The sequence below is a fragment of the Gallinula chloropus genome (assembly GCF_964237585.1).
Source record: "Gallinula chloropus genome assembly, chromosome: Z".
Classification (NCBI taxonomy): domain Eukaryota; kingdom Metazoa; phylum Chordata; class Aves; order Gruiformes; family Rallidae; genus Gallinula; species Gallinula chloropus.
In genome coordinates this window covers 57,758,188-57,774,877 of record NC_140089.1, presented here as the reverse complement: position 1 = coordinate 57,774,877, position 16,690 = coordinate 57,758,188, and the positions used below count along the sequence as shown (strand labels likewise).

The following is a 16,690-nucleotide window of genomic DNA, read 5'->3' as shown; positions in this document are numbered from 1 at the left end:
GTATCTCCTCATGCATGTTGTCCCACGTGTCAAGAAAATAATATTTCAAAGTTGCTGCATCATTTCTTTGAAGAAACAACAACAACAAAAAAAACACCCCTACCGCCCCCCCCCCCCCCCAAAAAAATAAATTAGATGGCTATGCCCTGTCTGAGCCATTCTCTGCTTTTCAGCAGAAGACAGTCTCCCTTTCCAACTGCAGATCATGGTTCAACAAAATGAGAAATAAAGCTGCTCTCCTTTATATATTACTAGATGTCCAGCAGATGTCATTCAGACTGAAGTAAAACAAACACAACAGCTCCACTTCAGAATCCACTGTTTAATAATCTGTAAACTGTAAAATTATAAAAAAATTATAAAAAACACCACGACAAATGCCCAAAATAAGTTGCATTAATTTCTCTATGGCATTTAAATAAATAGTTTGTTCCACAGTACCCACAGATTGTAGAGTAACCAAAACCACATATAAATGGTCCTCAAACTAACATATTTGCTTAAATATTTAGTTTAAAAACATTAAAAATCACCAATGTCTCATGATAATTTCAACATTCATTCTCTCAACAGCTTCTGGACTTTTCTGAAACTGCACTATATCTAAGCCTTTCTTGTCAACACTACTCTGCTTCGGCATACGAGGGAGCTAGCTGCTCCTGCAAACAAGTGTCATGAAGCAGACTGAAGAAGGAGCTGTTATCCAGGCATTGTACTACTAATAATATGCTACTGTCCTTCAGACAGAGAGACCATGTATGTTGCACAACCATAAATGCATTGCTTATGAAAGAGCTCACGATGGAGCTTTGAAATAGTCTGTAAAATCTCCTTGATTTGGAAGAGATTTGTGTCAGTTCTCTTGCCAAATAAAATGGATCACGTAATCTGTTCATGAACCTGGCTAGACATATTATACCCATGGAACCAAGGCAGGGTATTTCTCTCTGCAATGAATCTTGTTTTCAGTGACACCTTTCATTCTGTCCTCAAACTCCACAGTCACTGAATGCTAAATGTACATACACTGAGGGAGGGGCTAGCACCCAGTACACCTCAGACCCTCTGGGGAATTGTAAGAGGTAAATATTATATAATCCTTATGACAGAACTTATGGAAATAACTGAAGACTTACTGTAGATAAAATTTTAGGGAAAAGATAATATTGAAAAAAAGATTATTTCAGGCCAAGCCAAATGGAATTAATGGCTTTTTCCAATTCATAAAATATCTTATGATCTTTCCATCTTCGTGCCATGTAAGCAAGGGGAGAATCCATAATTATCTTAGCAGATATACCAATGCTTCCATAGATTGTTACAGCTCCAACTTGGAATAGTATGTGAATTATAGAAAATATATAGTGAGGTCAAGTATTTGGTTACAACAGCATTTATTTTTGCACTGCAGTTTACATGAGCTATATTTTTCTCTTAACCTGCAGTGACAAATTCAAATCATAAGTTTGAATACTAAAGATGAAAAAGTAGCATATTTCATGTGCAGAAAGCCCCAAAATACTAATCTTCCTTTTAGAAACACAAACACTATTAATACACGTTACTTAATGAAAAATACAGATAATTAAATCAATAAATAGTCTGTTTCAAGTCTGACCCTTCATCTGCTGTAACCTCTACATGGTATTTCCAAAAGGTTAATGACGTATGACAAAACTTTGACAATATTTCTGAAATAACCAAAACCAAATTTACTCAGGTTTGGAACAAATTTAAAATTTTGTAACTTAAAAAAAAAAAAAGGCTTAGAAAAGGCCAAAACAAAAGTTAGTACCAGCTCTAAGGTTCCCAGTTCACCTACTCCTCTCCCTCGATTCCAGATTCCTGATTTCCTTTAGTAGATCGGTACCTTTCTAGAGGCATCCATCAGCACCAGATGCCTGCTGTGCATACTACAGAGCATCAGTCTCATAGAACAGAGTTAACCAGAGTTGGACTGCTTAAATTCCTGAGCTCTCAATAGTTTCTGAGAAACAGTAGGTCTTGTGGTGTTTTTCTGAATGTTTCCACATTCCTCCCTGTAGTCTGGGTTCCTACTGCAGAAATAAAGAATTCCTCTGGCCCAGAGTTGTAGCCTGAAGTGATGGAAATGTGGTGATGCTCTATCAAAGTCATGGAGCCTGGAGCATATGCTGCCTAGAAACCTATTTGCATGTCAGCAGAAGATAGCTTTCTTGTACTTCCAAACATCATTTTTACATCATTCTCTGAAAAAAAGTTTCGCCTGGTAATTTTAATATCAGTTCTCCCCAGGAGAGTAAATGCTGTTTAAGTCAGCAGGTTTTGTATATATAGATAGAAATCTTCATTCATTTGAAAATTCTAGGCACTGCATGTAGTCCTAATTATTTTAAGAACAGTAAAAATTTATGTAAATAACAACATAATGTTAAATATGTAGTCTTCTAGATCTGCTGGAAAGCCTTGCTAAACAATCATTTGTATTATTACCTAAAGCTTGTTACTTACTGACTTCTTGAACTATTTAAGAGATGGTATTAATAGGACCCAAAGGAAAAAAAAAATCTGTCTGTGAATTTCAATCTGAAGCAAATTCTTCTTCGTTTACACAGAAGGATGAAACAAAAGGCATCATTGTGATATAAATAATATGTATTCCTCCTCCCCAAGACGTATGATTTCCATTGTCAAAGCTGATGAAATATAAACCAGAAACTGTCAAATACACAGTGAAAAACTGTAGGGTTTTTTTTCTAGTTTTAGTAGCCTAGAACAATTTACATAAATATAGCAGTCCCACGTCCTGTGGTCAAACTGAGAAACATGTTTGCCTTCAACACACCCTTTTACAAAGGACAAGATAAATAAATAGTCACCTTATAAAAAAAATTGGTGCGTCCAACAGATCCAATTTTTCCTGTGTGGTTCATGAAACAAATGTTTCCTTCAGTAGCGCCATAAAACTCACAGATCTTAACAGGACCAAATCTGTCTAAAAATTCTCTCCATACATCATTTCTGACTCCATTTCCAACCGCTAGCCGAACTTTGTGATTCTTTTCTCCTTCCTTCTGTTGAAAAGAAACCAAACACAAAACAACCCCCCCTGCATGATTGTTACAGATATTATGGGAAAAATGTACCTTCTTTAAATAAACAGAGTATTAACAACAACAACACCAAAAAGCAATTAAGTTAAAGCTACCATAAGTTGTCTACAGCTACAATGCAGCAAATGGCAATAAAAAAATCTGTTATCCTTTGAAAAAGAAAATTATTTCCGAATAATGGCTACCTTAATTTATATAAATGCTTCCATATTTTAAAAGTTGTATCATCTCAGTCTGCTTCCACTCAGAGGAAGAATAAAGGTAGGATTTTTTTCTGTCAAGGGATCAAAGTCAAAAGAGAATAGCTGATTTCTTGTGTTTTCAGATTGACTATAAGAAATAATCAGATTGCACACTTGTAATATCTGTTTCTTCCCACACATTGTGTAAGAGTTGTCTTCTGTATTGCTTTCAATATTATGACTTGCAAGGTTTTGTTCAATATTACTTGGAATACATTATTTCTTGGTCATCTTGAGTCATCACTGTTGTCAACTTCTGTGTTTTATTACAAGAAACACAATAGCACACGGTCATCCAGTTCAGTAAGACTCTCTAATTTTGTTTTATACATTCCCAAACCTTGTGATTACATGGAACACTTTTACAGTGCAATCAAAATTTAAGTTGAAGTATCACAAGGCAAGGGTCTAACATATCGTTCTGTTGTAGTTGATTATTAATTTCACCTATTTTAAAATAAGTCCCTTTTCAATCATTGCAACTGGCAGTACAGAATGCATTAGAAGAAGAGGCAGCATAAAATAGGCAGAGTTTGTTACCACATACCTATAGAACTGCATAGCACTCTGGTACCACAACACTGTATATACCTCTATATATGTACACTTTATAATGGTATACATATACCTTTCTATATACATATGCACATGTATTTACATATTCACACTCTTTATATCTATATGTGTGTGTATATATATATGTACACATGTATATATTAAAAAAGCAGATGATCCCTATTTTCTTTTCTTACATTCTAGCTTCCTTTTTCTCTCCCAATTCTAATCCAGAATGAATTACACATCTTTATAATGATAATCCATTTGGGCACTTTTAACCTGGCATAAAAACACAGCAAATTATTTCTGCAAAGATACATGGTCAGCTGACATGTCTCTAAGTATTTTTTTATATTAAATACAGTGAAGCTTCTACTGAGTACATGGACAGGACCATTCCTCAGAGACTTATGTCATTAGGATTGTGAATTCTCAGTTCTGTAACAAAAACTTCAAGTGAAATTTTAAGTTCCTCTTCTAAATCACAAAGCTGACCAAGATTTGTTTTCACCTTTTTCCCTTGGCAGATTACAATCCCAGGCATTATTCTGCTATTTTACCTCAAAACTACATGACTCATCAGCCTCCCTCAGTCACTAACCATACTGTTTTTAAAGCAACACAATTCTTGCCTATTCCCTTCACCTTTCCTTCCTTATTTGGGGAGCAAAAGTGATTTCTAAACATGCTTCACTGACTTCATGTTAAATCATTATTATCAGCATACACTTCAACACTGTCTAAAAGTTGCCCATATATGTAATTTTTAGAGTAACTTTTTTCAACTTCACATTCAGTGTAACAGTGAAAGAGGGAAGATTTTCATATATCTGAAATAACAAATTCTGTTATATAACACATTCAAAATCATTACACTGTCAACAAACAACAGCAGTATTCCCTTTTTTTTTATAAAAAAATGTTTCAGTGCTACTTTGAATTTTGTCAGAAAAGTTTTCAATTCTTCCCCCTACCCCAGAAAGAAAATTGTCCACCATCTTTAGAATACTCTAGTAAGGTCAAATTAAAAGTTTTCAAAGAGGATAGTTTCATTGCTACACTGAAATTAACATGTCAGTAACTGAACTGGTGATGCCTTGCTGATGCCAGTGTTCAAATGGTCTGCCTCTGCAAAGATATGAAAAACAGCACAAGAGATTCTTTCAGAAATCCTTTGTTCCACAATGAACAGAAGACACAAATATGTGCATATATATACACAAAAATCAAGTGGGGCATTCATCATGCTGAGAATATTCAAAATCTTTAGTGACCAAATTAATAAGCACTTGAGTTTGCTTCTATTATTTATACTTTAAAAAAAAATAAAAGCATTGATGACTACTTGCTGAAAAGCCAAAAACTAAGATGAACTAGAATACAATGGTCGAAATAGATCACAGGCTTCTTCCAAAAGGGCAAATACAGCATTGATATCCATCATCAAACTTAAAAGTTAACCATGGCGCTGTATTACAATGGCTCCATAATTAAGAATGATTGTAGATAGTTGCCAGGTGGTTGCTACAAATAGGATCAAAGGGAATTGTTTGAAGGAACACCTTTAAACTAACTGTTCTGGAACAACTGGAACATGTAAGCAACATGTCCACACACTCAGTCTGGCAGAAAAGACAAACCTCACATGTCCCTAACTAAACTGTCTTCATTATAGTCCTAAAAATACTACACCCACAGGTCAAGAAGACCCTTGTCTAGGTGGAGACCCCTCCCCCACATAGGTGCAGCGATTGAAGAAGATGGCACAGCAGTTATTATAATTACATCTAAATTACTCGCTGATCATTGTAACTGGAAGTGTATTACCTTGTAACAGTTCTGTATAAAATAACAAAAGTGCTGGCTTCAGGTGTGCTCAATTTGTGGAAGTACACTGAGCACCTGGGCCTGAATAAAAGCAGTATCTCCCCAGTGTGCTTATTGCACATGGGGTAATGAATTTGCTTTTCAGACAACAGCATCATTTACATGTGCCTTCCACATCTCGTTATTTTGGCCGGTTTACAGCACTACATTATAGAGCTCTAGTGGAAAAGATGCAGAGTAAACCTGACAAGTCAGCATTCTACTGTGATTGGAATGTTAACACCTATCAATAAGACAATACATGACTATCTCACTTTAGGAAGTATTCTCTTAAGGCATTCACCTTTTTTGCAAAAATACAAGGAGGTGTATGATGTCACCAAGAACTGATCAAAGAAAGCTAATTTTCTTAACAGGGAGGGCAGTAATTCACAACTAAGGTAAATTAGAGAAAGGAAGAAAAAGGGAGATAATTCCAACAAATTCTAGAAACATAGCTGAGTAATGTACACTCAGGGTGTCCTAATGTAGAAAATCAAAATAAATTAAATACTCAGGAACTTATGCTTTAAACAGACTATGGCACTGAACAGTCATGCTTTGAATTTCTGCCATATTCAGATGGATTTTCATCAACTAGTTTCCCTTTGGCAACAGAATTATAGGAATAGGAGGAATTCCAAGGAGCCACCTAGTACACACCTCTTCTCGGGGATGGTTCTGCTATTGCAATGCCGTTCTGAACAAGCTGTGGCATATTGGCCAGTTACTGTGCAACAGCTGGTATACAACAATTGTCTGCATGCATATTTTTAGTTACTGTGCAACAGCATAGTACATGGTTAACCCTTCTTTCACTAAAAACTTATCTCCTCACAATACCTCATTTAATGGAGGACTCAGGGCGTTGCCCTAGTCAACTATCACAGATAAGTCCAAATAATGGGTTTCCTGTGATAAGCTGCTCATGCTTGTGTTTATGAATATGGTTAATAGTTCTTTACAGAGAATTAGGCAGACAGATTTTTGAATACCAGAATATAAGAACATGTTTCCCAAGATTTTTTTAAAACGTCTATTCCTTTATTTTCCTGCACTGTGATTTTCTTTTCTTACAGAGTGATACTGAAACAAAATGTGAAAGGTGAAACTATTTCGATGCCTTTTTGAAGTATTAATAAGCAAGAACTGTTTTTACCTTACACCTGGACTTCAGATCATTTTGCTAAGATCTTTGAACCATATACCAAATGTCTGCATACATCATAAATCTATTTCGACACACTACTTCTCAATTTTGAGTGCTTGTTTCATTTGTCAGTAATTAACTGACAAGTCAAGATCTGCCTTAGTACACTAAATACCACATACCTGGGATTTTTCAACTGCCAGTCTTTCCTCCTCAAGTGTTCTTTGTAAACTGTGCGGACTATCTATGTGATTAAATTGTTGATAAAAGAAATGCCTTTTAAATAGCCATCAACAGGGTATTAACTGGTGCAGGAATGATTCATGACTGCAGCCATATAAATTGTATTGAGCAGCTGCTTTAAAAGAACACAAGAAAACAATCATTGTGATACTTTTAACATTTCTACAGCAGGAAGAGTCAAATGGAGAGAAACAAAGGCAACTTTAAGCAAAGGAGACATAAAATGTTTCCCATATAATGGCCTTGAAACTAAAAGGAATCTTGGAGGCTAGTTAGTAGAGAAATTGTAATATTAGGGATACCATTGTCATGATGACAGATGTAATAAATTCTTTAAACTGTATGCTTATATTCACTTTTCAGTAATGACCAATGATGAATTGCAAATAGATTTTTTTAAGCAAAATACATATTAAAAAATGTTTAAAAGACCACCAAAAAAACCTCCACAATAACAACAGGTAAGATAAACCAGAAAAGTACTAAGAAAGGAACAGGAGTTCTAGGAAGAGGATATGTCCTTTTCATTTGTTATTTAGTATAGCTCACTCTCACCACGCCTTCCATAATCAATCTCTTGACAATCTAATAGGATTAGATTCTAACAGGAGTTTTCTTCTTTTAGCTCTTGTAATAGGAAAAGATTTCTTTAAGCTCTATTTCTATTTCCTCAGAAAATAGCTACCAACAAAAAAGTCACTCTTGTCTGTGTTCCACCAACTAATAAAAATTAGATTCTTGTTTTTTTGTGGCGATTGCCCCAGTCAAAACAAATCACACAAAACTTTCCAAAAATCAGTTCAGAGAATGAAAGCATCCACACTCCACATTGCACACAGCACTCACAGTGAGTAATACGAAGCTTCCCTTTCTAAATGTATGATCGTGATGTTCTAGGCTTCACTATCAGGACATTCTCTGCATGGGTCTGCTAGCTTAATCAAAAATAAGAGTATCTAGGAAAAGAATCTGGAAGGAAAAAACCTGTTAAGTTATATGACCTTTTAAAGACTCAGAAAATTCTTGAGATAACATGATAGAAACAGTAGCTGATAAGGTAACTGGCCTTCTGTGCTGTTTTGGGTATGGAAAACCAAGTTCCTAAGACCCAAGGAACTCTATGAAAGTTACAGAAGACTTTTTCAGGAAAAAAATGTCAAAACCTGTACCATTATTAATGGGAATAATGAGGAAACAGACAGAATCATTGTGGGGATGTAGTTCAAGAAAGTTCAATAAATATAAGTATCAGAAGGCAGTAGCCCAAATGGATTATAATCTGCTTTTGAACCCGCTTTTTTAGTTATACTTTTGGTGCAATAATTGATGTTTAAAGCACAGGGTTTTTTCTGATAGTGTACTCTATTTTTTATAGTTACAGTATATTTCTTATTAGATCAATTGGTATCATCTGGAAGGAAAAAATAAAAGCTTCCAAATCCCAGGTGCACTTCTAAACTTCATTTCAGATGTGCTGAATATGTTCTTAGTAAAAAATTCCATTTTCTCTAACTGTGTGTACAATGTTCAATTCTCCTTTTAGGCACTGTTAACACTGTAGTAAATCAGTAACAACTTGGATTAAGAATGATGTCTGCTTACAATATAGACAAATGGTCACATGTTTTTAAAAGAACAAACAATGTGGATTAGTAGAACAATAAATTAAATTGCAAAATTCCTCCTCAGTAAATAAAACTGTAATGACATACAGAGATTGTTCAGAGACCTCAGATGAAAGATACAGGTGGAGTTGTCTGTAGCACATTACTGGTATTTAATAAAATGTTTATGGTGGAAACTGCAAGGGGCTCGACAGATTTCCACTTCACATTTTAATGATGAGACAGAAACATTTCCAGTATGCATTTCAACAGAAATTGAGACAAAATGTAACATCAAGTAAAACCTGCATTGTAGAGAAATATCTACTAAGTAATTTTTCCTTTCTTCTCTATCAAATTCCCATCATTCAAATAAACCTGTTTTGAGGTGGAAGGCAGTGCTATGCAATATATCTAAACCCTTCTCTTACATTCCTTTCCACAACATAAGTGTTCATTCTGTTTGCTTATCCCAGATATTGCAGCTGTTCTAACACATAAGTTTTAATAAAATAAATCCTTAAGCATCTTCCTTAAATTCACTTCAGAGAGCTTAACTCCATCCAAAAAAACCTTGGCCAAGCTGGATCAGGTAGAGAGATTGGCTTGCTTTAGTTTTTTTGAGTCTGAAAGCTGATACACATGGTCTCACACACTTGAGGTAACCCCAAGTAAACAGGAAATGTTACTGTTGCCAAAAGATAATATTTTCTCAATACCAAATGAACATAAAACAGGACAGATACTGAAAGAAAAGATATAATTGTGAAATAGACTTTGAATACAAGCAGAAATGAACTCTGGTTTTAATAGAGAGTCTACCAAGTTTATGCAAGGTATCATTAATCATTCAATTAGTATGCCCTGTTCACTGATGTGTCCTTTTGCATTGTGGGAATGCATTGCAGGTGAAAGGGTGCTGTATGGAGCCCTACATGACAAGTTGCAGAATCTGCTGAAGGAGAAGATGAATTGAGCCATTCTGCAGAGGTCAAAGCCATCCGGTTAGCTCTAGACACTGTTGAAAGAGAAAAGCGGACAATGCTCTACTTCTATACTGACTCATGGATGATGACAACAAACGCTGTGTTGGAGTAGTTACAGCAGTGGAAGCACAGCAACTGGCAGTGCAGAGGCAAACCCAGGCAAACCTGGATTGCCCTATTGTGGAAAGATATTGCTGCCTGGCTAGAGAAGCTAGTTGTAAAACTAAGTCTTGTACACCCATGTAGCGAGGGTCGGGCCACTGAGAACATCTAAACCACCAGCAGGTGGATCAGGCTTCTAAATTGAAGTGGCTCACATAGACTGTCAACATAACAATGAATTATTTATAGTTTGATGGGCACATGACACATCAGGCCATCAAGGAAAAGATGCAGCATATAAATGGGCTTATGATTGTGGGGTGGATTGGACTGTGGATGCCATCTCACCGGTCATCCATGAATGTGAGACATGCACTGCAATCAAGCAAGCCAAGCAGGTAAAACCTCCCTGGCATGGGGGACAATGGCTGACATACAGACATGAGGATGCCTGATGGACTCTTGAAACATATCACGTGTCCCATGCCAAGGCCCAGAACATTGTTTTGGCCTTGCAAAGCAAGTCCTGTGGTGACATGACTCAGAAAGAACTGAGTCAGAAAACGGGACTCGTTTCTGAAACACCCTCACAGACAACTGGGCCAAAGAGCATGGCATTGAGTGCATGTGTCACATCCCCTGTCATACACCAGCTGGGAAAACCCAACAACACAATGGACTACTAAAGACTGCACTGAGACCAGTGGATGGCCAGACCCTGTAACATTGGGATACACAATTTGCAAAGGCCACACTATTAGTTAGCAAATGAGGGCAGAGCAAATGAGCTGGCCCTGCCCAATCAAAACTTCCACACATTGTAGAAGGAGGCGAAGTGCACATGAAGAATATGTTTATTTTGGGCCAATAAATTAAATTGTGTAATGTTAATTGCAAAATAACCCTGCCTTTGTATGTTATCATACAGATGGTGCAGGAACCTACAAGGGAAGGGCAGGTACTGGACCCTGTTATAACCAAAAAGAACAGGCTCATTCGGGAAGTGAAGGTCGGGGCAGCTTGGGACAAAGTGACCATGAAATGGTTGAGTTCAAGATCCTGAGTGGAAGAAGCAAGCCAAAACGTAGGATAGCTACCCTGAATTTCAGAAGAGCAAACTCTGATCTCTTCCGCAACCTAATAGGAGCTATCCCGTAGGCTACGCCGTTTGAAGGTAAGGGAGCCTGTGAGAGCTGGGTAGCATTCAAACAGCGCTTCTTCCAAGCACAGGACTGGTGCATCCCTTTGAGCAAGAAATTTGGAAAGAGAGGCAGAAGACCAGCGTGGATGAGCAGGGAGCTAATGAGTAAACTCAAAGAGAAGCAGAAGGTCTATGAATTGTGGAAAAAGGGTCTGAGGACCTGGGAAGAATATAGGAATGTTGTCAGGGCCTGTAGGGACACGACTAGGAAGGCTAAAGCCCACTTGGAAATGAAACTGGCAAGGGACATAAAGGATAATAAAAGGGGGGTTTTTTGATATGTGAATAGCAAGAGGATGACTAGGGAAAATGTGGGTCATCTGCTGAACAGGGCGGGTGTCCTGCTTATGGGGGATGCTGAGAAAGTGGAGTCACTGAATGCCTTCTTTGCCTCGGTCTTCACTCCAAAGGCCTCTCGGGACCCACAGTCACTGGAAGAAAGTAATAGAGTTTGGGAAATGAAGAGCTTCCCTCTGGTTTTGGTGTGGGTGGTTCAGGAGCATCTCAAAGGGATTAACACACATAAATCCATGGGCCTGGATGGGATGCATCCACGTGTCCTGAGGGAGCTGGTGGAGGTGATTGCTGAGCCGCTCTCTATCATCTTCGACACGTCTTGGAGAACAGGAGAAGTGCCCGAAGACTGGACGATAGCCAATGTCACTCTGGTCTTCAAAAGGGGCAAGAAGGAGGATCCGAGCAACTATAGGCCAGTCAGCCTCACCTCTCTCCCAGGAAAGGTAATGGAACAGCTTGTTCTGGATGCCATCTCCAAGCAATGGAAGAGAAGAAGGTCATGAGGAGTAGTCAGCATGGATTGACCAAGGGGAGATCGTGCTCGCCCAATCTCATATCCATCTATGATCTCATCACTGGCTGGGTAGATGGAGGGAGAGCAGGGACTGGAGCATCTCCCCTATAAGGAAAGGCTGAGTGAACTGGAGCTGTTCAGCCTAGAGAAAAGAAGACTAAGGGGGGACCTTATTAATTTTTATAAATACCTATTTATAGGTATTTATAGGGATGCAGGGGGAAATGGCCAGCCCCTGTTCAGTGGTCTGTGGGGACAGGACAAGGGGCAATGGCTGCAAGTTAGAGCATAAGAAGTTCCACATCAACGTGTGGAAGAACTTTTTCACAGTGAGAGTGACAGAGCACTGGGACAGGCTGCCCAGGGAGGTGGTGGAGTCTCCTTCTCTGGAGATATTCAAGACCCATCTGATATTCAAGGCCTATCTGTGCAATATGAGCTAGGGAGCTGCTTTGGCAGGGGGGTTGGACCTGATGATACCTCGAGGTCCCTTCCAACCCCTATGATTCTATGATTCTATGATCACTGTTACAACTGTTATGTACTGTATCGACAATATTACAGTAAGAATCATCCAAATTAATGAAAGATGAGGGCCACAATGATGGAACTAGCATTGGCCTAAGTAACTGGCACCCAGCAACTTCATATCATCAACACCTTCAACCTGAAGACCACAAGCATGGGCTTTGGTAGATACACCAGCCATGAGCTCTGGATGCAGCACGCAACAATCTAACAGCACACACCATCACTCCTGCCCTGAGACTGTTACAACGATGGATGCGAAAGTCACAGACTACATGAACTCAACGGACATTTCAGAGGGATGGTTTATAGACTAAAGGAATTATATCTGTGTGCATATATATATCTATACCACAAAGACAAGCAAAATGGTGGCTAGGGACGTGTCAGATCTGGACGTGACACAGATGACAGTAAGATAATGGCTAGGGTACGGTTAATTTTCAGCAGAAATCAGTATGGGACACAACCAGGACAGGTGTCCCAAACTAGCTAAAGGGGGTATTCCATACCATATGATGTCATGTTCAGTATAAAAGGGAGCTAGTTGGGAAGTGGTGATGCAGCTCTAAGGTGTGTGGCTCAGGGACTCTTCCTTTTAGGGACAGGTCTGAGCGTGCACAGTTGTAAGGTTGTTGGTGAGAAACTACATTGAGTGTCACCAATTTTGTATCTTCCATTATAAATACTGTTTTTGTATTTCCCTCTCCCTTTGCTGCCGCAGTAAACTGTCCTTATCCCAACCCATGAGGTTTGCCTTTGTCTTCCCATTCTCTTTACCACCCTGCTGGGGGAGGGGTCAGCAAATGGCTGAGCGCTGCTTAGCTACTGCTAGGGCTAAGCCACAACATAAGGGAAGCTGAAAAGTCCTTGACTTAGTGTAAACACTAAAACTACCTTGCAATAACTAAAAACATCAGTGGATTATCAATATTCTTCTCATGCTGCATCCAAAATCTGCACTACACCAGTTACTAAGAAATAGAACTAACTCTATCCCAGCCAAAATGGGGTCATTACTTATTATCTTCACAGAGCTTTAAAACTTCTATTAGCCATGTCTTTCTCATATTGCCAGTATATATAGTACTTCTAAGTTAATTAGAGATAATAACTTGGCAAAATATTTCACCTAGTTAAAAAATAATAATGGATTGCATAACATCTTTAAAATCCTTCCAGTATTCGTTTGAACATGCTTCTTTTCCAGTTGTAACATGACAAAATTTTTTCAAGTATATATCAGTCCACTGATTGATTTTGTAATTTTTTTTTAGATTGTATTAGGTTTCTCTTTAGCGAGCTGGCAAAAAAAAATACCAAAAAACCCCCACAGCCTCACATAGTTTAAACATGCCAGTTCCTAGAAAGTATGCACATAAATTAATAAATAGAATATATAGTTATTGAATAGTTAATGATGATATAAATATTGTATATTCATAGTTGAGGATGGTATAAATTACTTTATTCGCACAATTTAAAACTCCTTTAACTTTAAATGTCTTGGTAAGGATTAAAAAATAAGAGTTTGTTTTAGAAAATTAAATCTTTCTTGCTTTAAGATACTGAACAGGGTAAAAAGGGGTTAAATATAATGCTCTACTCTAACTCTACAATTAAAAGACAGGCAAAGGGAGTGCTTAATATGTGAGGCTGCAAACATGGCAAAAGTTGGTGTTAGATGGTAGAGATTTTGGAAAATCGTGATAGCCCAAAGAAAAATAATCTCAATTTATAAAAACTAGGCTTTTTATTGTTTTGATTTTCCTTATGTTTTTAACTTGATTTTCATGATCCTGTAACTTTTTATTTTATTATAAAGACAAAACCCAAACCAAACAAAACCAAAAAGAAGAAGAAAGAGAGAGAGATATCATCATTCTAGTGTGACATCATATCATAGAATGATGTCTCTGGGACATCAGCTATGCCCTCTTTAACTCAAGGATATTTGCTTTGCATGTGCCGATAGTGCTGTAGGTTCTATGGCGCACCATTACGATACTTAAAAATCTCAACATTTCTCATGAAATTGTCTTATAAACACTGACCTTTTCCATTCTTTGGTCAGCAACTTGAGGCTTTAATGAGAATAGTTATTCTAGTGGAAAACAAGGCTCATTTGTATTCTCTACAGATTATGAGAACACTGATTAGGGAGAAGGTTACTCTGGAAAATGAGAACTTGAATTAGAAAAGAACTTTCAGATTAATTTGAATGATTGTCACCATTTCCCAAGAAGTGACATTTCAGTAAAATTGACTGAAAGGAAATAAACCACTGATTATTTTTGTGAAGTCACAAAATGAAATTATGACAGAGGCAAAGGGAAAATGTTCAAAGAGACAACAGTTGCATTGCATTCAACTTCTCTACATTGTCACAAATCTCTTTGCGTTCTCCTATACATTTTCTTAAATTACATAGCACTTACAGATCAGTAGCCATCATTTTGGATGCACTTACCACTGGCTGACTGCAAAGGTAACGACAAAGTTCTCCAATGTACTGGATAACAGTCACGTTGTACTTTTTGCAGTCATTCCAAAACTGACTAGCTGAGAACTTCTTTTTTAACACACAGGTTGCACCTTTATGGAAACAGTAGGAAAGGAAATTAAGCATTTTCTCTCTATAGCAGCTTAATTAGCTATGCTCACTATTCCTACAAAATAGAACATAAGAGGAACTTCCGTTTAAAGCAAGAAATCTTGTCTTTGTTGGTGTTGTAACATTATTCAAAATAGTTCAAGTAAAAATATCCAGAAAAGTCAGTCTGATGTAGAAAATCATTTCAGTATCACTGAAACCTCATTTTTAAAAAAAATGGCTGGAGCACTTCTGTGAAGACAGGCTTGTTCAGCTTGGAGAAGAGAAGGCTCTGGAGGGGCCCTATAGCGGCGTTCCAATAACTCAAAGGTGCCTGTAAGAAAGCTGGGGAAGAACTCTTCACAAGGGCATGGAGCAATAGGACAAGGGGCAATGGTTTTAAACTCAAAAAGGGGACATAGATATTAGGAAAAAGTTCTTCACTATGAGGGTGGTAGATCACTAGAACAGGTTGCCCAGAGAGGTAGTGGAGGCCCCATCCCTGGAGATACTGAAGGTCAGGCTTGATGGGGCTCTGAGAAAACTGATGTAGTGAAGATGTCCATGCTTACTGCAGGGGTGTTGAACAGGATGACCTCCAAAGGTCCCTTCCAACCCAATATATTTGATAATCCAATGGTCTTTCCCTTGCTCTGACTTGGTCTTGCTGCTGGAAATAATTGATGGATTATGATGATGGAAATATTTGCCATGAAGTTCGAAATGAATCTTTTGCAAGAGAGTCACTGAAGACACCTACACTGTCTCAGTAAAATTCATCTGTGCCCAATGGTACACAAATTAAATAGGAAAAAAAAGGTATTTTTTATATAATGGTATATGACAAAGCTGAATGTTCATGATACATTTTAGTACTAGTCCACTATTCAATGTTTAGTCTGTACCTACACTAATTTACTATATACACTGCCAAAATATTTCCTAAGTCCTTAGCTGTTTTTCACCTAAATATAAAAGAATGTAAAGACATTTGTGGTACAACTGACTATAATTTTTCTCCAGCACCATAAAGATGGCTTGTAAAAGATCCTTCGCTATGACAACAGTCTCCATCCCCAAAATACAGAAATATAAAGCTATCCAAAAAGACTATTAATTTGATTTCAGCAAAGCACTACTTTCCCTAATGGCAGCAAACCTAAGTGTGTTATAAAAATTTATGTAATAATTAAATCTCTATTAACTATAGAATTAAATTAAATGAGGCCTACCCAATTCAATGCATCCACCAATGCCAAGAAGAGATGCTGCACTGTGATAAAGAGGCAGAGCAATATAAATTATGTCTTCTGCAGTAGCACCAAAAGCCCACAGTCCAGCAGCTCCTTTAAGAACCTGCATGTGACTGATGACTGCGGCCTTTGGAAGACCTGTAATGAAAACACAAAACCAAGTATAAAGCTTTTCTTAAAGAGAACTCAGGTTTCATATATAAAGTCTCTAAAATCAAGAAAGAATCAACTCTTTTCCTTAACCAAGAGGTTCTTGGGCTACTATTCGGTACCCATTATTTTGAGTAGGGGATGTGTTTTAGTTTCACAGATGCTCTCACATACACACAAATTTCAGTGTAAGTGCCAACCATGAACAGTGAGAACTGTTAAAAATTTTTTAAAATATATGGTTCATAAAGTTTTCTCACCTATTTTAGCAAAGATACCACACATGTGAAGACCTACCTACATTTGTTAAT

At 37.5% G+C, this 16,690-nt stretch overlaps 1 protein-coding gene across 1 annotated transcript in view; it reads right to left on the bottom strand.

Annotated features, from left to right (window-relative positions):
* Nucleotides 1–16,690, bottom strand: part of LOC311204008 (long-chain fatty acid transport protein 6-like) — a gene marked incomplete at both ends in the record, with an annotated part of 40,509 nt that overhangs the window by 12,508 nt on the left and 11,311 nt on the right. The window contains 3 exons of the mRNA XM_084278848.1: nucleotides 2,859–3,053; nucleotides 14,854–14,978; nucleotides 16,209–16,367. Coding sequence (XP_084134974.1) covers nucleotides 2,859–3,053; nucleotides 14,854–14,978; nucleotides 16,209–16,367 — 479 coding nt within the window. The remainder of the gene's footprint in view (nucleotides 1–2,858; nucleotides 3,054–14,853; nucleotides 14,979–16,208; nucleotides 16,368–16,690) is intronic.